We start from the raw sequence: 20,834 nt of genomic DNA on the forward strand, positions 1-20,834 counted from the left end.
AATGAGGAGAGAAGAGGCAGAGACAGGAACCATGACGTCTTGCAAGAGTTTGGCCCTGCCTTCCTAACACCCCCGTCCAAACGGGCTGCCTGGCCGCACAGGCCCCACGATTGGCTTTACTTCCACTTGAGGTACTCGAGCTCCTCTTCTAGTCTCACATTTGGATTTCAAATTCAAATTCCCATATGTCTGACTGTAGATGAACTCATCCCTGGCCATGGGCCCAGGTTTCCAACAGCCTCTTGAATGTTTCCATCTGGGTGTAAACAGTCACCTCGAATTCAAAAAGCTAAATCTGAACCCATCATCTCATTCCCTACACCTGAACTTCCTCCTGGGGTTGCACCTCATTACCCAGGTAATACATGGAAGGCTCCTCCTGAACTCCTTCCTTTCCACGTGCAAATCCACCGTCAAGACCTAACAACTTTACCTGCTAATTAATTAAAAAAAAATCAGACTTCTGCTCCGCATTTCTGGATCACTGTAGGATAATCTCTCCCTTAATTGGAAACAGCATTCTAACTGTGCTCCCTGCCTCGCAACATCTTCCCTGAAATAGAACCCCCCAATGTGTTTTGTGGAAAACACAGATCTGACTACGTATATCACTCCCCTCTTTAAACTCTTTCAGAAGCTTCCTTTTGCCTTCATAATAAATGCAAAACTTGAGCATGCTATAAAAGGTCCAGTGAAATCCATTCCTTAATTCTATCTTTAATCTCATCTTTTTCTACTTTCTGTTCCTGAAATGTCCAACACACAGCTACTTCTTAGCTATTTGCTCATGCTAGACCCAATGCCTTGGCATCTCTACACACCAGCCTTCCCACATGCAACCTACCCCCCACCCATCATCCTGAGCATAGCTCTTATTCCCTCTTTAAAGTTCAGCTGGGAAGCCTTCCCTAGCTCTCTCCCGAACCCCAGTTAAGTACTCCCCTGCCCCAGGAGCTCCTGTGAATATCACTGGATTGATTTGTCTCTTCTATCAAACTGTAACTTCTTCAAGAATTAGGAATTTATCCGATTCAGGTTTATATTATTACTGCCTAGCCCAGTGTTTGACATATAGTGGGCTTTGAGAAAAGTTCCTGGAATAAGAAGAAACCCAGAACACTAATTCAAAAACATACAAGCACCCCTGTGTTCTTTGTAGCATTACGTACAAGAGCCAAGATAAGGAAGCAGCCTCAGTGTTCATCAACAGATGAGTGGATAAAGAAGATGTGGTCCAGATATACACTGGAATATGACTCAGCGATAAGAAAGAATGAAATCCTGCCATTTGAGACAACATAGATGGACCAAGAGGGTATTATGCTGAGTGAAATATTTCAGAGAAAAGATAAATACCATTTGATTTCACTTATATGTGAAATATAAAAAACAAAATAAACAAACACACAAAACAGAAACACTCATAGGTACAGAGAACAAACTGATGGTTGCCAGATGGGAGGGGGGTCGGGAGGACGGGTGAAAAAGGGGAAGGGATTGAGAACTACAATTGGCAGTTACACAGTAGTCATGGGGACGTGAAGTGCAGCATTGGGAATATAGTGAACGATACTGTAATAACTATGTATGGTGTCAGGTGGGTACCAGACTTCTCAGGGTGATCACTTCATAAGGTGTATAAATGTCTAATCACTAGGTTGTACACCGGAAACTAATATAATATTGTATGTCAACACGAAAAATGAAAAAAATATTTTTAGAAATAAAGGGATATTTAGAAAAAAGTTTCTGGAATAAATGAGTGAATGAATGAGTAAATAAATGAAGATATCAGGTGGAAGACTTTAGAAGATCCTCTTCTATTTCAGCCTTTGAAAGCAACAACAGCAGCAAAAACAAACAAAACACAAATGCCTCAAGCCAACAGCAACAATTTCCTCAACCTATTTTTATAGCCCAGAAACTGTGGCGATGTCCAGGCAGTGGCACGGATGTCAGGAAGCCCACGGAACTATGACCAGCACGAGGTCTGTGGTCTGACTACAGATCCTACGGTGGTTCCAAGCGGCCAAAGAATCTGTTATCAGAGGGAATCTGTTTGGGAAAGTCTCCCAGAAGTTTAGTTACAGGGAAGTATTATATAAGAAACGCCTCCAGGAACTTTCCCTATAACCAGACTGAAACCTAAGCCACAGAGACACTGCATGGCTACTCAGGATATAAAGAAAGGTTAAGGCAAAAAAAACAACAGTGGTTTTAGAAAGTGCGTTCCCCAACGGCAGAGACAGGGTTTTGACATCTTTGCGTCTTCACAAAAGCTAACAGTGGGCCTGGCACAAAAGTGTCTACCAAACACACACACACACACACACACACACACACACAAGTGTTGCTGTGGCTCTAGAAAGTCATCCAGCAGCAAAGCGCCCCCCCAACATCGTCAGACTTAGAAATGGATTACAAAAGAAGCATTTTTTCTTCCTCTTTCTCTTCAAAACGTCCCATGCCTTTTCTCTCCATAATTATGTTCAAGAGAGTCAAGAGTTTTTCATTCCTAACATGGTATCAGGTTATAATTTAGCCATAGTGGTAGTTTTTAGTACTACTTTGGGAAAAAACTACAAATTAAAGTATTCAAATGGGTACCATATATTGTTTTTAATGGACTTCAGTGAAATTAAAATATGAGAGAAGCATCAGTGACAGGGAGTAAGTACTTAGAGATTATGACCTTGATCTCCCGCCTGGCCCAGAAAGGATGAATGTGGGCACTCGTCCAGCTCGTAAAAGTTTCCTGACTTACAGCCACCTCAGGGATCAGTGAGAGGCTGGAAGGTGGACACGCCAGTCAACATGACCTGGCCCCATGGCTGACCCCAAACCCAGTCCAGGAAAGAGGCAGGGTCACCACCCTCCTTTCCTCCCCACATGTCCCCTCCCTCACCTCATCCCACGCTCCCATCCCCCTTCCCTCTGCCTTGGTCTTAAACTGCCACACTGCACCCCAGGGTACGACTTAGCTTTCTTCCAGCCTGAAGCCACCAGTCTCAGGCAATTCCTAATGTGAGCTCACTCAGTGGGGACCCGTTCTCCTTGTTAACAGCGCGGTAATGATTTTTGATTCTGTAGCTAACAGATGTAACTAAATTCTGAAAGGCAGTTGTTTAACTGGCAACAGAGTGTTTACTTTCCAGCTATAGCAGCATTAACAGTTCACTTGCCTGCTGAAAGGAACCAAGGAATGGATTTATGAAATTAAAATTTCAAACTCAAAATTGCTGGTCATATCGATTAAGAATAAGATATTTCAAAAATTATCTCCCCTTACATTAAGGATGTTAAAATATGCTTTGAAATTAAGAAACAGCGACTCTCCCAGCCACTGTGGGTGTGGCTGAGGCCTCCCCGATTATGCAGTTCCCACGTCAAGCCTGCAGGTTTGAAGAAGCAGGTAGGCTTTTTGAGAATTGTGCTGGGTAAGAAAAGTCTGTATCTCTATGAATTGTGGGAATCTCGATAGGAATACCAATCCTGGTCCTTAGAGCCCGCATGTGACAGTGACACCCCTTCTTCCCTGCTACCTGTCCCTTCTTAAACGAATATTCACTGAGTACCCACAACGGGTCAGGTCCTGTTTTAGCTGCTGGGGATATAGCAATGAACAAAATAAACAGAAACATTTGCCCCCATGGAGTTTAATGGTGGAGGAAAACAACAAATGAAATGAATACGTATAGAGACAAACAAGTGGCCCAGACAGTCTGTTTTTGTTTGTGGAGGTGGGACAGACGGATGGCATGCCGGGAAGGAGCCGTAACAGCAACGTCAGCCCAGTTCAACCACAGCAGAAAAAACAAGCTCACTGGGAAGAGAAATAAATGGTCGGTTGAGAACTGAAGTTATAACTCCCTCTAGAGGGAGAAATACACTTTTCTTTCCTTGGTTCCCCTTCCTTAGGTGAAACTATCACAAGACTGGGAAAGTGAAAGGTTTTCAGTATGACTATTGAAGGGTTGTGGGTTCTCTCTCTCTCTCTCTGTCTCCCCTCTTTACCTTGGTCTCTTCTAATTGCCTTTGCAGATTTTTAGGGTCCACAGCAATGGGTTCAGATAAGTGTTTGCTCGCTGTGACCTCGCAGGTCTGGAGCTCAGAAAGAAGTCCACAGGAAGCATCTTCATAGTGTTGATATTTATCCACCAGATCTTTCAGATTATTCCCAAGGACACTGCACTAAAAAAAATCAAGAGTAAAAGGGTGGAGAATTAAAATCTATTATTTTTACTTTTAATAAATAACCTTAGAACCCAAGTTCTGTAACTTAGAAAACACCAGACTTCGACCAATGTGAGTTAAAACTATAGGGCTAAGATGTTTCTCCTTTATATGAAGAAGCATCCTCTAACAAGTCCAACTGAGGATCTGGACATCCATCATCACAGGGGGCTGATCTACCAGGCCCATTTCCACTAGGCTTTATATACCATGTGTCCAGATATGTACCTGATGGAAAGGTTTTCAAGGTGCTTAATGAATAACTTCTATATGTTATAAAAGCTTAACACAAGGAAGGTAAATACTCTAGATCAGAATGAAGCAAAGACCAAGGCTCAATGCTGTTCTTCAAATCAATTGTGCAGCTCTGGTCAGGCTGTTCAACATGGAATCAGGGGAATGTTGTCTTACTTTTGTTTAAAAAAAAAAAAGGCAACTCTCTTACTTGTCCAAGGGAATATGAAGCTGAAACAGTCTGCGACTCATTAAGTATTAAAATAATACACAGATCAAATGTATCTGTAAAACAAACATTGGCAGTATTTGTGAAGGGAATTGTCTGACACAAAACTGTAGTTCTCAAGCTTGAGAAGCCACAAAAATTAGGAAGCCATTCTGTTTGCTTGGAGACAAAACATAAACACCACCTAGTGGTAAAATTGGGTATTACTGAGTTTTAGAAATCACTCAAAACTAAAAAAATAACTTCAGGCTCCTAATCTTTAAATACACTTTTTTAAAATACATTTTTTTAAAGTAAAGAAGATAAATACAAATGAGGTAAACAAGATAAAATTTAAAATAATTTCCCTGCTTCAGTTTTTAGGTTTCTCACTTCTAATCGAAAAACAAAAGTTAAGAGGATAGAATGAAAACTATAATCACAGATTGATCTGCCCCTTAAAAAATAAAACAAAATTACCTTAGCGTAGAGAGACCTGAACCGATCGGTAGCATGATCCAGTCTGCTCTGGACTTCTCTGTGAGTGGCCGAAGTGTCAATACTATGCTGGTCAGCCTTGCCACCTCCGTCTCTTCTGCTGCAAGATTTGGCTGCTTCTAACACCCTGTTTCCAGAAATTGTGATGTACCTCAAGTCCCCTTTGTGAGAAATAACATCTTCTGAGAAACTCTTCTGCCTCTTCAATTTGGTCATCAAGCCACTGACGTCATCCGCACCTGCCTCCAGGTTTTCCAGCTCTTGTTCTGACTGCTGCAGCCAGTGCTCAAACTCGCTGCAGTCTGCATCGAACTTCTCTAGTTCCTCCTGCAGAGAACGTGTTAACTTCATTTTCCTTTCCGACTCGGCCAGCGCAGTTTCGTAATGCGCTTTCAGGTCCTTCATGTTCTTCTGCAGTTTCTCTTTCTCCTCGGGAGAGAGATAGTGACCCTGTTTCTCAAGCAAGGCTTGTGCAGACTGCGTGGCCAGGAGGATGGCTTGGTGCTGAGAGACGATCTTCTCGTGCTGGGCCTACGTGAAAGAAATCAAATCCACTGTGACTTCAAGGCAGTGACGGGGTGGCATGGGGGCTGGGGGAGCTCTCTGTGGCCTCAGCACCTACACACTTAAATGATCCACAGACAGACAGACAACTTGCTTCCTGTCAACCTTTTCAAAATGCACAGTATTTGCCTTTTACTGGTGGATTTCAGAATAGCAAAAGCTACGTTTTGAGCACTCTAATCTTATCTTTTAGAAAATTTCCAATCTTCTCTTGAAAGCACTTACATAATCACACAGGGTAAGTACTGTTGAGAAGTTTGGCAGGGAAATGTGACGGATTTCTCTTCCAATTCTAAAACAAGCATCTACAATCAGGTCTCATTTTACTCACTGCTTCCTCGCAACCACCTTAAAGGAAACTGCTAAGGTCTTCACCTAATCACTGAGCAAATGGGTTTAAAATTATTATGAAATGATCCTGAAAGGACACCTAAATAGAAAAAAATTGTAATTTTCAAATTATAAAAACTATGACAATAATTAATCAAGAACAATACACATTCACAGAAGCCCAATGAAGTCAGAGAAACATGTAATAAAAGAGAATATTGCAGCTACTAGCTTCACTGGGCCTCAGTTTCCTGCATGTGGAAAATGGAGATAATGACCCACACATGTCACAGGTTTGCTGAAAGGAGTTTGTAGTATCACACACACTGAACGCTGCCCCAAGAGCCTGACGCTTGCCAGGGATTAAAAAGCACGTCAAAGGCAGAAAGCAGAGCTTCCGGTGGGTGTGCTGCAAACAGGTCACAGGTGTGCGGAGCTGGCGATTAGCTCAGCCTTCAGGGAAGCCGGGGGCCTCGAAGAGGCTGAGAGACCCTTTCTCTCCAGCCAGAAGCAGCTTCTTTTATTCACCCCCACATGCCATGCAAATATGACCAAAAGGATAATAATCCTTATGGGCAATTTCCCACACTTCTCATACTGGCTTTCATGCAGCCAAATGACCTGATGCCAGAGCCCTGGTTGCGCCCCTGCCCTTGCCCACCCCTACCTTCACCCCCACCTTGTTAGGTGCTTTCAGAGCTTTCTCCCCAGTTGCTCTCCTGCCTAAAAACAGCTCTTCCCTCAGACATCTGCTTGGCAACCCCCCACCTCCTTGAAGTCTTTGCACAAGTCTCACCATCTCACTGTGGTCCACTCTGATGATCCTACTTAGCTCTGAAAATTGCCCCTGCCCCCACGCTCAACCACCATAGCCAACTCGAATTCCTCTCTTAGCAAAAAGTTACCTTCTGACATCTCCTAGAATTTGGTTACTTATTGCCTGCCCCATCCACCTCTCTCCTTCGTGTGCAAGCCCCAGGACAGAGAATTTATGTTGCTCCCTGGGGGACCCCCCCACAAGAACGTGGAACAGTGCTGGCACATGGGGGGTAAATATACGCGACGAACTAAAAGGCTGAGAAGCATCACTGCATCACTGCTCTTACAAGTCTGATCCCAGGCCGTCAGCTGAGAACAGACCCATCAATACTTGTATCCGTGCTGTCTGCAAAAATGCCTGCCACACTGTGGGCAGAGGATAAACACTTTTGTCTTAGTAACTTTTCCCCCTCAGGCTGTGTCTCTGATATCTGAATTACCTTCATCTACTATCCTCCAGTAGGTCTTCTGCACACAGGAGGCTGGAAGGACATACAAAATACCTTACAAACGATCTGATCCATCGCCTCCCTGGTACAGACGAGAAAACTCAGGCTGCAGAACAGCTGGCCCAGGACACGTGCACAGACACAGAACGAGAACAGAGCCCTGTCCGGCCCTTGGGCCAGCTCTCCACCCTACCAGGAGATGAGGAATTTCTAAAGCACTTTCAGAGTCTCACATTCTTAGAAGTTAAAAGAGCGGAAGGCAAATGTCATGTTGTGGCTGAAAACACAGGCTTTCTATTAGGCCTCTATATGTTTGAGTCAACCCACTGGTATTTCACTCCTTGGGTCCAGTTGCCAACCTTTCCTGACCCACAATCCTTTAGGAATACATCCAATTTTCCATTATAAGAGACAATTACAATAAGGTCCTGTAATTGCCCCTTGACATTGTGATACAGTAAATACTTCCCCCTTCTTCTGGTTTAACTTATATTTCCTGTAACAGGAGAACCTACCTCACAGAGAGAATTCTATTCCAAAACCTCCAACTTGGAGGCAAACACAAGGAACTGTGAAAGTTCCTACAGTCTAGTCATCTCACTACCAAAAGCCAAACACGGAAATAAAATGATCGCTCATGTGACACTTCAAAATGGTTTTCAAAAACTTTTGATCCGGTAGTGGCACTACTGTTGGCTTGGATTCCGACACGCAGTGAGTTTTTAGAAGGGCTCTCGTTCCTCATCCCAACAACAGCATTCCCTGCACAGAGGGGCTGAGAAGCAGAGAACGCAGAGCAAGCTGGTCTCCAAACACCAGTTAGAAGTTAGCAGAGTAGCCGAGCTCATGGCCTAGTTTTAAGTCCAAACTCCATCCCTTACTAAATGTGTCATTTTGGACAAGGTACTTTCCCTCTCTAAGTTATAGTTCCCCCATCTGTAAAATCAGAATAAAAACCTCAGAGAGTAGCTGCGAGAACTAAATGAGTTAAAATAGGAAGAGCTAAAAAGATTGCCTGGCCCACATTAACTGCTCCATAAACTTAGCTTTAGTATTATTATTTCTCTTACTTCCATTTAACCCTGCCTCACTTATAAGAATGCCTTATCTAATGACTTATTCCTCATTGTTTTTGACTTGCTTGGAATTCTCACAGTCTACATTTGACATAATAATGCACCTGGGAAAAGAAGAGCTTGTCCTCAATGGTCATTAAGGTTTGAAAAGATAACTCACGTGCTAAGTTGTTCCTATCTTTATAAACCTGAAAACAGAATTTTACAACATCATTAAGACACAAACCTTAACTTTCTGGACCTGCTGGTTCAGATTCTCCTCAGTGGAATTCTTCTCTCTAAGCGGCCCATCCACATCCGTTTCCAACAGGTTACCGTTAACTTCGTCCTCTTCTCCAATCGCCGACTTGCTGTCACCTTCTTGACAATGAGTCCCATTCTGTTCAATGACCTGTTTCTGTGTTATCCCTGCCCTTTCTGAGTCTTTGTCAACATTTGACAGCCAGTCCAGAAGGTTTTCTATTTTGGTTTTGCTCTCTTCCAGCTGCTTCACAGCTGCAACCTGGGTGGGTGGTGGGGCGGGGGAGAGAGGCAATGGGTATTCTGAATATGGCCAAGGTATTAGCTTCAAGACATCCCCACAGTACGTATTTAGATCATTTAAAATTAGAGTGGGGATACTAAAAACTGACATACACTGAAAACTGAACATATTAAAATTAAACCTTAGAAATATAGGAAGTTACTTTGAAGTTTCCACTATCCTTAAAAATACATTCCAAAATTTTAACTGTAGTAATGACTGAGTCCCCACACATTTCACAAGTAGAAAGTCTCACAAACCCACTTAAGCTTTTTTAAAAAGTTAAGCAAAGTGAAGAACAACACAGAAACAGAGGCAGGAAAACATACACCAGACAGCTGTCAGAGAGCTGTCTTCAAACTCTGTGTAGTATTTGGTCAATTACAAACCTGGCAACCCAGCATTCTGGTCCCGGTGCTAGTCACTGCTGACCACCACCTGCCAGACTTAATGACCCCAGAGTCTGTTATACTAATCATTTCCAACAAAGCCACAGTGTACCACATAATCGAATAAGGACCTTTTCAGTTTCTTCCTTGATTGCTGTTGTCACAACTTTATCCAGCTCCTTTCTCGACTGTTCTGCCTTTAAATTAAGTTGTTCACACTTTATCTTAGCTTCATTGAGCTTCTGTTCAATCAACGCCTTATCTTCTTGTGACAGCTTTTCGCCATTCTCTTTTAAGAAGTTCTCTGTGTTTTTCACTATTTCTGCCAATGCCTGTGCACTTCCTTGCATATCTTTCTGTAGTTCCTTATAACACAAAAGGAAAAAAAAATCTTATGAAATTACTACCTATTTAATTTTTCCAAAGCTGTAATTCTAAAAAGGGGGGTGAGCAAAAGCAGGATAATCCAGCACATACAGGTTGAAAAAGAACACTCAGTATGTTCATTGGAGTTGGTTTATTTAAATCACAATATTTAATATAATTTGAAATGTCAAACAGCATTAACGAGAGGTATGAGATTTTCATGTTTGACAAAGAGACGTGGTTTGTAAGGCATTGAAAACAATGAAGTATTCAGTATACAATCTATATAAACTCGCATATACCAGATGTTTTATACGATGTGAGTGCATTTAGAAAAGCTTTTAAATACCTGACCATATCATTTATTGTTTCTAAACATTCATTTTTAATATGCGCTCAGGATAAAAACAGGTAGTTCTGTAAGTTATAAGCTAAATTGTTCCTATAATAATTTCTATACTAAAATAATCTCTTCTAAACACCAGAGCTCCATAATATGTAAAGTTTGCTCCTTTGTTTCAGGTGTTAGGATGCTCTACATTAAGAATTCTCCTCAGCAGTGACAGTTTCCTTCTGTCCATATCTCTCTATGTATTTGTTCTTCTGTTCCTCCTTTACTTGGCATTTTAATTCTCTATATAGTACTTTGTTTAAGCTTTCATATTATTTTTCCATGCTTTCCAGACTCCTCAAAGTCTTCTGAGTATTTGAACTGAAAGAGATACTTACTGAACCACAACATTGTGACATTGGCTCTGCCAGTCACTTAACACCAATATTTACTTAACTTTTATAATGACATGGTAACGAGATTATGACCAAGGAAGACACTGAGGCTTAAAAAGATTCAGTTACAAAGCTAACACGTGTGGTGTCTGGGATTTGGATCAAGAGCTAGCTAATTACAATGAGAACATTCTTTTTTCTGACATCAAGATAAAGACACCTTTATCTATCATTATTGTGTGTTCCTTCCATGGAAAGAGACAAACTACAGGGAAAGATGAAAGAAATAAGAAAGAGCTAAGAAAGAGAAAGAACCCAAACTGATGCTATTTCACCTAATTTGAAAGTGAGTGGATTGGCCTTAAATGTATCCGAGTCTGAACTCATCACATAAGGTATTTCCATTATCAAACCTCCTTTGTATTTTGTCCACTCACTATCTCACCAAAAGCCAGTTAGGAAAATTATCTGACTTGCTTGAAGTTGGAAATGTAACTCTTCGTATAAAGTGTACAGCTCAGGAGGCCTGGAGTACGCCCTGTCTTAGAAAAGCTAAAACGGCAGCTATTTGTCAATAATCCTAACTGCTTTCCAAATAACAGTAATCGATCTTAACATCAACACAGAACTAATCATGCAAAACCAAATTCTACCTCTTGCTTGGACTGGTACTTCTTTAGCTCAACGGTGCCATCCCCAATCACGAAGGCTTCCTGGTGCCCAATCAGGCGGTTTTCTGTCTGGGTGAGAAGATCACAGATCCCCTGGAGTTTCTCTCTGTACTCCTGCTGACGCTCTGCCATCATCTGGAGGGGAACAGAAGCAAAGCATCTGTAACGACGGTCAGAACCCCCGACTGTGACAGCTCCTTATTACAATACATTTTGCAAGTTTCCTCTAAAAAAGCTTTCCGAGTATGCTGTAAACATGATAGCAGTGGGGTACGAACTGAGCAAGGGGACACAGAGAGTAAGAGGCTGTCCCATACGCAAGGAGAGTGACCATGTTTGGGTGAAACTGCTCAACAGAATACTGGCCATGCACATGTGTAAGAGATGGACCTTCTGACCGACAGGAAGAAACATCCCATTTTCTTAAGCTCTTGAGACCTGCGACACACACAATTAATTCTGTAAAAGGATATCAAAAGAGAAGTTAGTCGTGGTCTGTCTGTTAATATATTTGATATGTGCATATAGGTTATCATGCTAGAGACAATGCCTGGATGCTTCAAGAAATAATAAAAAGACCATTGCATGCACTGTTATTACTTAATCACCACGTCTAATTGCATTCCCACCTCTCCATTACTGATTGCTATTGGATACGGCACTCTAATATAATTCATTAACTCTTTCTAAGAGATTTCTTTCCTAAGTCAATGCTTGCATCTTTCATTTCCTATTACACGCACACACTAGTTATTCATCTTACAGCCACAGACTGTGTTTCCCAGGAGCCTAACACATGCTGGGCAAGATGCTAAGTGTTTTATATTCATTATTTTTATCAGTGCTCACAACACTACCAGGTAAGCACTATTTCCAATTGACCAGTGAGAAAACTGTGGTCCAGTGACTTGCCCTGGGTCCCACAATGAGTGAGGGGTGCCGCTGGGATGTGGAAGGAGGCGGTCTGGCTCCAGAGCCCTGCTGTGCACTGCTGTGTCATGCTGCCCCCCAGAGGGGAATACCCTTAACCTTCTTTACCTGTATGCTCATCAATCTTCCCCCTGAAATATCTGAGTGCATCTATGTATCCTACTCCTAGAAAAGAAGGGAAGACTATCACCTGAAAACAGTAGTTTCAGGGAGTCATGAAAATTAAAATCAATGCATTCTAGCATTATTACAGAAAGCAATAGTGTTATATATTGTAGAATCTATGCATTATACCCTGGCCATTAATTGCCTATCCAGAAAAGTCTCTCCCATCATGCCATAATCCCTGGGTATCTGTGTTACAGGTTTCACACTAAAGAACTAAAAGCAAAGAATCCACAAAGGAGGGCAAACCTTCTGGTCATCCAGGTCTTGTTCTAGCTGTAACTGAGTCTCTAAATGTTCCACCTGGGCAGTTACTGCTTCCTGCACATCAAGGAAACACTTCTGAGTTTTATTTAAGAGCTGCAGCAGTTGCTTGCTCTGGCTGGGAGACAGATCTTGCGCGTGCTCAGAAATGAAAAACTGCACATCAAAGGCAGTAGTCTCCAGCTGTGCCTTGGTACGGCCAAGGTCTTTCAACACATTCTGCGAACAAAGCAGCACAAGTCATCAACAGGGAGTGAAGTCGTAACAGACAGTTTACATCAACAATAACATTTGTTTTAAAAACATGCTTCTTGTATCAAACTCAAGGTTTTATTGATATTTTTATTTAGTCAAAAACCTATTCATCTAGCAAAAATGGTAATGATGAAATTACTTAAATACTGCGGTAATTAATACTATATATAAAAAGATAAACCCTCTGAGAATATTTTAACCTTGCCTGCCATATCACACTTCAAATAAACTCTCACAAAAGGATTCAACTTATGTAAATTTAGCACACTGAAGGGCAACATTAAAATATTGCTTGCCAATATTTACAGCACCCATGCTGCTGTGGTAGCACATAAATGAGAGTATGGGGAATTTGAAACATAAATTAAGGGGGCCAGAATTTCAGTTTTCTGGCTCCCAAGTCAGGAGCCTAACCATCATTATTCATGGGGAAGGCTGTTCAGGTGAAGAACTTGTGGGATGGGGGAAGGCATGATAAAAACGGCTAATACAAAAATACTTCTTACACTGTGATGTGTTCATAGGATCAATATATACTGTTATGGATTTGACTAATATATAAATAAATACATAAATACAAATCTCAGCATGTCAGTGGTCGTAAGAGTTACATGAGGCTGCTGGGACAGCAGCAGAATTGACCACCGAGTCGTGACTATTTCATAGTTGTGTGAACTGTAAACAAATACTTTGGAGAGACAAAGAGAGGAGACAGTCCTGTAGAGCTTTAGCAAAGTCATGCATTTTTGTAAACATTTGTTATATTAAGTCCACAGGTTTTTAAATGTGGTTTCTGTCTTACTATTTTGATACTTGCCTTAAGAAACTCCAAACTCTGCCTCGCGTGCTGGGTACCTTGAACATTCCCAGCCTCCACATCCTTCACAGACCTGCTCTTCTCTGCTATCCAATGTGAGAACGACTTCAGTCTGTGCAGAAACTCTTCATGGGACACGGCTAGTTTTGACTAAAAAACAAAATTGTGTTCATTGCTCTCTGTCCTTAAAATGCAAATGCCTATAAATGACAGTTCTGTCTTAAGGGCTTAACACTCTGAAAACAAAATACTTCAGTTTATGATTAAATGTGTAAACAATCAAATTTCCTTCAACACTCCAATCTGACTCTGTGTGAACCGTGCCAACACCTACCACTTCACGGTCGATTGCAAGCACGATGTGCTCCATTCTTTCTGAAGACGCGTTGCTGAGGGAAGAGAAGGCGTTCTCCAAACTTCGGTGGCTTCTCCTCAGTTCCTCAAGACGGTCTCTGGGGAAGTCACTGGGAAGAGACTTTAAAAACTCTTCTGCCAACTTCATGTCTTTTCTTAAGATAACAGCAATCGGAGCCAACCCCAATTCAAATGTCTGCAAAATATATGTGTATTTGCATTTACCATTTTTATTTCGCTATGCAGAAACATACATTCACCATGGGCTGTGTAATGCAGTAGACAGTGTAATGGAGAATATATCTTTTTGAAGCTATTTATAACTAAACACTAAATAGCTTAATTACAGTGGAAATTCTGTACAATTTAAGGCTTGGCTCTGAACTAGGCTATAAATATGGACCACATTTAGAAATAAAACAGTTTTTCAAGTAAAAGAAGAAAAATCAATTAAAAAATATATGAAAGAAAAAAAACAATATGAATTCAACAGGTTTTCTAGAGTGGAATTTTGTAATATTGTAAACTAACAAAAGTACATATTTTCTTCCCAAAATAATCACAATTTACATATTTAGGACTTGATAGGGAACTTTGGGAAGGTTTCCAGATTGAACACGGACCACAGGGGACAGCAAGGACAAAATCACATTAATATGTTAAAATCAGGGCTACCTTATAATGAATTAAATTAGATACACAAAGCAGGATTGTAAGCATTAAATATTTCCAGAAGATCAGAGAGTCGTCACTGTGTGTGGGTTAAGAGTAACACAGTCTGATGAAACAAGTACAAGATTCAAGTGTCTAATGAATAAACTCGGTCACTGGCACATCTAACCTGGAATAAACCTGACACACTGGACCTAGACAGCTTCTAGCATTTTAGGGTAATCTTCTTTATCTGTAAACCAAAGATTCGTCACTTAAGAAACTGAAATTTTGTTTAGACTTTAATAATAGTATTATATATATGAAATAATATATATTATTTGTATATAATACTTATGTAATAATACTCTATGTTATTATATATTATATGTAATATATTATATATATGTATATATCCATATCCCAGACAGAACCATTTAGTGACAAATACAAATATAACTAATATTCAAAACACACATGTAAAGAGCTTTGCTTATTTTTCCACCTTAACTTACTGGACTACCATCCCTAACAGGCAAATACTCTTACCAATTCTTACCTCTAACTGTTTAAGTTGGTTCTTCAAAGCTTCTAGACTGTTATCCAGAGACGCTGGGGTGTCTAAGGGAGACTTCATATCTTGAAGCAGAGCCACATACTCGTGCATTTTTGATGTGTGCTGTAAACACTGCTGTAACTCCTTGGAAAACTGAACACAAATTTGGACATTTTAATTCAATAGCCTCTATGCAGGTTTTTAGAGCAAATAAAATATATGGGATGATTCTCAAATGTTTCATGCAGCTACTTCCATATGAAATATAAAGTCAACTTACTTGTTCCATTGAGCTATCCCCAGAAGTCATTTCTTTTGACCCTGAAATACATTCCAAATGGCCCAGGAAATCATTGCGTTTCTCCTCCAGCTTCTCGTCTCTTGGCAAGGCTGATGCTCGCACAGTAGAGTTTTCTGGTCCACTTTCTTCTATATTTTGTGAATTAAGAGAACCATGGCGTCCTTCTTTGCTTTTAAGATCATCAATAAGATGTAGCTTTCCATCCACCATCTCAGAAGTAGCAGATGACTTTTGATTCAAGTTTCCAAACTGTTCTGCTTTGTTTGAACGGCCATCAGCGAGCAGCTCACAGAAAATGTTTTCAAGTTGCAGTGGAACTACTTCAGATGTATTACCTATTTTCTCTAGATCATACCCCATCTGAGTTAATTCTTTTGTCAAGTCAAATGCTCCTATAATACTTTGGCTACATTGATTTTGCTTAAGGATGTCAAGGAGAAGCTCAGACTTAAGATTTGCAATACAGAACGGATCATCTCTACTCTCAGCTCTTACTTCTGGTGAGTTGTTCAGGGGGGAAATTCCAGGAGAGTCACTGATCTTCGAGTCATCTCTGGGCACACAAGATGCTTCCTTTACCACTTGTGATGTGCTCATCCTTTTAATTAAGCTTTGAATTAAAACTTTAGTATCTGCACAGGCTGCAGGTTCTCCAACCCCTTGAGAATTCATATGACCTTCTCTCAATCTACCCTTTAAGATGTGCTTTACATCCTCAACAAATACCTGAGATAACTCAGGAATGGGAACCTCCTTTTCTTGGAATCCTGGAGACAAGGCTTGTCCTTTTTGTGGCTGTTGCCCAATTATTTTTTTCTCATTGTTCTTTTCTAAGAATGAATGGTCAGTGCTTAAAGTGTTACTGGAGTTATCACTTCGTATTCCTTTCGTGCTGAGGCCTGATGGCACAGAATCGGTATTTTCCCCAAGGCCTTCCACACTTCTCAGAGGTGAGATTGAAAGTGTGCTTTCATTTCTCACCGATGTGAACTGAGGAATTTCTGTTCCTCCTTCTGAAACATTTTCTTTAGTACAAAGGTCATTCTGTTGAACCATCTCATTTAGAGGTGAGTCTTCTTGAGTGAGGGCTGCCTTCTCTTTTGCATTAACAATTCCTAACTCTAAGTGTTCCTTCATGGGAGGGGAAGCTATTAGAGTGCAGCTTGGGGTTTCTGCATTTGGCTTCAGTCCATCTTTTGCTTTTACATTTTTTGCACAATGTTTTAAATAAGTAAACAGATCAAGCTCTTTCTCAGGTCTGTTGGTGAGAGCATCTGTCTCAGTACTTGAATTCCCTTCAGACAGTATGTCTGAAGTAACGTCACTGATCACTTTGGAAACTGATGAGTCAAATATCTCTTCAAGATTCTCAAACTGAACAGGACTTTGACTACCAACTATTTGTAGATTCTTTGCTTCATCTTGAACAGATACACTTGCTTTTCTAAGGCTTCCTTTATGTTCCTCATTGTTTGTGATTTGTGGAAATGGAAACCGACTACTAACTAAATCCAGATTCTCCCTCATCCTTTCACTGGGCAAAGGTTTGAGATGTTCATTATCTTCTACTGGACCCTCTACAGGATCTTCTCCTGAGCACATTTTATGAACTGATGTTTCATCTTCTGTTAGGATATTGTTTTTGTCATCTCTCTTTTTAATTACAACTCTTCCGTTTCCTTGCTGATCTTCATCAGTTATAGAGTCCACAGATGACAAGTGGCCTCCCTCAACATGTTTTCCTATTAAATCAGGCTCAGAACAAATGGCTTTATCAGAAGTTGAACTGATACGAGTATTACGTAAAACATCCGCAGGGCCAAAGGTGTCTTCTGATTCAGTGTCTTTAGTAATAGGCACCAATGTATCCTTAAGGGCCATCTCAGGATTCAACAGATTTTCTTTGCTTTTTCCAACAACCTCAGTTGTGTATTTTGGAAGATTGTCTCTTTCAGTAACTAAGCTACTTTTAGCACTTGATCCTAGCTGTAAAACATTTACACTTTGCTGTTTTTCTAAAGAATTATAATTGTGCTTTTGGCCCAGGAGAATCATTTTATCAGTACTTTGATTTTCACGGCTGTTTTCCTTTTCCTTCGTGGTGGTAGCACACAACTGCATATCCATACCTACAACCGCATCTTGGCACACAGGCTTTTCCTTCTCATCCCTTCCTCCTCCTCCTCCTCCTTCTTCATTATCGTCGTCATCATCATCATCATCGTCGTCGTCATCATCATCATCATCCTCCTGATCATTACTGTCACATATGTAATCCCCATAACTGTCTTCATTTTGCATAGAATCTAAACGTTCAGTATCAGAATTAAATTCTTCTCCAGTTATATATTCTTCTCTCCCTCTCCAACAGCCAGTGTCATCAAATTTCAATGAAGCACTGAAGCTCTCTTTCCTTCCTACGGTTTCAGAATCAGTCAGTAAGTCAGACTCATCACTTTCTAGGTTATCTGCACTTTCCCTGTCTGATACGGTTTCCAGCAACTGTTCATTGACCTTGTATGAGCCAAGTGAATTTAAACGTATTCTTTCATCAGCATCTAATTCAGCTTTCTTGCTACTTAGGAGACAATCCTGAAAAAACTGTGCTTTTCCCCTCACTCTTAAGCTCTCCACTAGCCCTGCCTGAGTCACCCCGGAGTTTTCATTCTCTTTTGGAACATCATAGAAAATATTGCCAGGAGAAGCAGCCCCATCATTTTCCTCTTGCAGTGTGTCACAGTCCTCAGGTTGCAGACCATCACAGTCACCACTTTCAAGCAGCAAAGAATCATGGTCATCATCTTCAAACAAGGGAGTATCATAAAAATCATCATCGCTATCACTGTCTGTCTCTGAGTCCCCCTGCTGATCGTCCAGTAGCGACGTTTCGTAGTCACCAGCACTGACAGCCACTTCACCCAGAGCTGTGCCACAACCATAAGAAGCGTTGGTACTATCTGTATCGCCCCTCGGTGTCATGGCCCAGGAGTGCTCTTCCATTTTGGACTCATTTGGAATGTCTTTAGGTTTCTGTTGAGAAGCAGCATGTATTTTTTCACCTTCCCCACAAGTATCTGAAATATATTTATCATTGTGACATTGTACCTGAGGATCAGTATAACCAGTATTTAAAGGTTTTTGTCCACAGTGTTCTCCCTTCAAACTGATGTTAATTCCTGCAATTCCTAGAAACTGGCCTTGAAGTTTTTCTCCCATTCTTGGGCCCAATAACATGGTTTGCTCACTGGATGGCAATGTAGAGTCTTCACATTTATTTCCATCGCTCTCTCTGGTGTGTAAATTATTAAAACTTCCCTGGTCATTCCTCAATTTATCATGACTTAACAAGGCACTCAGCCTCGGGGAATAGTCAAAAATAGCTGAATCCTTGTTTATATTATCTTCAATCTCTGTTTCCTTCAAGTCACACATTCTACTAGTTCTTGACTTTACAACAGAAGTTATCAAATCACTTGCAAGGTTTTCAATGTTTTTAGGATGACTACATTCATCTGCATGTTCATTTGTTTCAACTTGACTTTCATTTTCACAGTTTTTAGGTATCTTTCCAGAGTCTTGCCTACATCTGCTAACATTGACAAGTTCAGATTGTGTAAAATATGATACAGAATTGGGAAGATTCACACTGGATGGATTCTCAAGTGTATGATCTGTTACTATTACATTTTCCAGGTTTTCTGACTGATGAAATTCACTGAGAACATTATTTCCCATTTCATTAAACTCTTCATCTAAGGCATGCTTTCTATTTTCAGGCATTTCTTTATGTTTAGGTTCTCTGCAACAACATTGATCAAAACTACTTGGTGAAGTTATACTCTTATCCTTCTCTTTACTTGGGGTATTATTCAGAAACACACCAGGGAGCCTTAGGACATCAGTGCATTCTTTCATGGACATGTCTTCATCAAATTCTGCACTGCAGCCTTCCAGGAGCACAGCAACAGCCTCATTCAAGTCCCCGTCATACAGCAAAAGCCTTTGACCTGTGTTCACGTCCATATAGCTATTTATCATCAAATAAGACAGGAATAATTTTTTAGTCTGTTCTGAGCTCTGCACCGCCACTGGCTCTTCTCCATCAAAAGTATCCTCTTCTTGTCTATAATCGTGGGCTGTAGATGGCTGGAATTTACAAAAAGAGAGCCATCTCTTGGCATTCTTACAAGCTTCTACGTCTCCCAAATCTGGCATTTTATCAGGCAGTATTATACTTTTTAAAATTGATGTTGTGTTATTATCTATAATTCCTAGCTGCTCAGCAACATCTAAATCAATGACTTGAGAAGTTTCTGGAATATACAGAGCAGCTATTTTCTGCCTGCCATTCAGGATTTTGTATGCCAATTCATTTGTAATCAACTTCTGCTGCAGGGAAGAAGAAGTGGGAAATATTTCACCAGAGTGAGGCCAAATGAGTCCAACATAGCCTCGCTGAGCCTCTAGTACCAACAGAGCACTGCTCGAGGTTATTAAATCACACTGGACTGCTTCATCTACAGTTAAACGTTTTGCGGGGTTAGAGTGGATGATTCCACCTGTCTGAACCTGATAGGTTAGAATACTGTTGGCAGTATCTCTGTCAATCACCCCTCCTGCCACAGCTTCTTCAATAGTCATTCTCTGACCAGAGCTGCAGTTGACCAGACCTCCCGAAAGAAGCTGTGCGCCTAATAACCTAAACATGGTTTCACGGTCTATGAGACCTTCATGAGCTGCTCGTAAAATGCTGATGTTCCTTCCACATTTTAATGTTATTTTGCCTCCTTCTTGTGGTCTTACAGGTAGAAGCCGCATCCCAGTGCTTTCCTGTAAAATACTTCTTTCTATAATGTCTATTAAAGACACCCTCTCAGAGGTACATGGATCAATAAGATCTTTGCATGTATTTTGCCTTTCCAAGACTTTAGAAAATAATGCTGAGGAAACCAAGTTCTGCTGGAAAGCCTTCTGCAGGGTCAACTGTTCTCCTGTGGCTGGAATCACTAGCAAGCCAATGGAAAGCAGTATCTCCAGGACTCTGGCGGCCATGGCCTCTGATATCATGCCTTGAGCCAGAGCATCCAGCACTGGAACTGTGGTGGAAGACACAGCAGAAATGATCTCCTTGGCTTGACTGAGTTCTTGGAGTTGGCACACAACTTGTTCATCAATGAGGCCATGACTTTCGGCACCTTTGAGGTCAAAGCATTTCCTTAATTCTGGTGAAATTAGACCAGAAATCATTAGCTGTGCCTCGAGCAACCTTATTCCTGTGTCATAGTCAACAAGGCCTCTTAAAACTGCCTGAAAGACTGAAAGGACTTCTCCAGTTGTCTGATCAATGGTGCCTGCAATCACTTTATCCAGCTGAAAGAAAAGTACAAAATGCTCAGGTCAGTCTGGGATTCAAGGGTGGGCAGAGTTTCGTGAAACTTAGTGTGCACTTTTTAAA

The 20,834-nt window shown here is 40.9% G+C and overlaps 1 protein-coding gene across 14 annotated transcripts in view; it reads right to left on the reverse strand.

Annotated features, from left to right (window-relative positions):
* Nucleotides 1-20,834, reverse strand: part of DST (dystonin) — a 422,554-nt gene that overhangs the window by 116,363 nt on the left and 285,357 nt on the right. For 12 of the 14 annotated variants that reach the window (XM_053913661.2, XM_053913670.2, XM_053913655.2 and 9 more), the window contains 10 exons: nucleotides 15,359-20,749; nucleotides 15,082-15,231; nucleotides 13,852-14,067; nucleotides 13,518-13,667; nucleotides 12,431-12,664; nucleotides 11,069-11,221; nucleotides 9,455-9,688; nucleotides 8,638-8,913; nucleotides 5,156-5,704; nucleotides 4,015-4,191 (listed from right to left, as the gene is read on the reverse strand). In XM_053913661.2, coding sequence (XP_053769636.1) covers nucleotides 4,015-4,191; nucleotides 5,156-5,704; nucleotides 8,638-8,913; nucleotides 9,455-9,688; nucleotides 11,069-11,221; nucleotides 12,431-12,664; nucleotides 13,518-13,667; nucleotides 13,852-14,067; nucleotides 15,082-15,231; nucleotides 15,359-20,749 — 7,530 coding nt within the window. The remainder of the gene's footprint in view (nucleotides 1-4,014; nucleotides 4,192-5,155; nucleotides 5,705-8,637; nucleotides 8,914-9,454; nucleotides 9,689-11,068; nucleotides 11,222-12,430; nucleotides 12,665-13,517; nucleotides 13,668-13,851; nucleotides 14,068-15,081; nucleotides 15,232-15,358; nucleotides 20,750-20,834) is intronic. The other 2 variants (XM_053913667.2, XM_053913668.2) reach the window with 1 other exon arrangement.

The sequence above is a fragment of the Desmodus rotundus genome, chromosome 11 (genome assembly GCF_022682495.2).
Source record: "Desmodus rotundus isolate HL8 chromosome 11, HLdesRot8A.1, whole genome shotgun sequence".
In the NCBI taxonomy this organism is placed as follows: domain Eukaryota; kingdom Metazoa; phylum Chordata; class Mammalia; order Chiroptera; family Phyllostomidae; genus Desmodus; species Desmodus rotundus.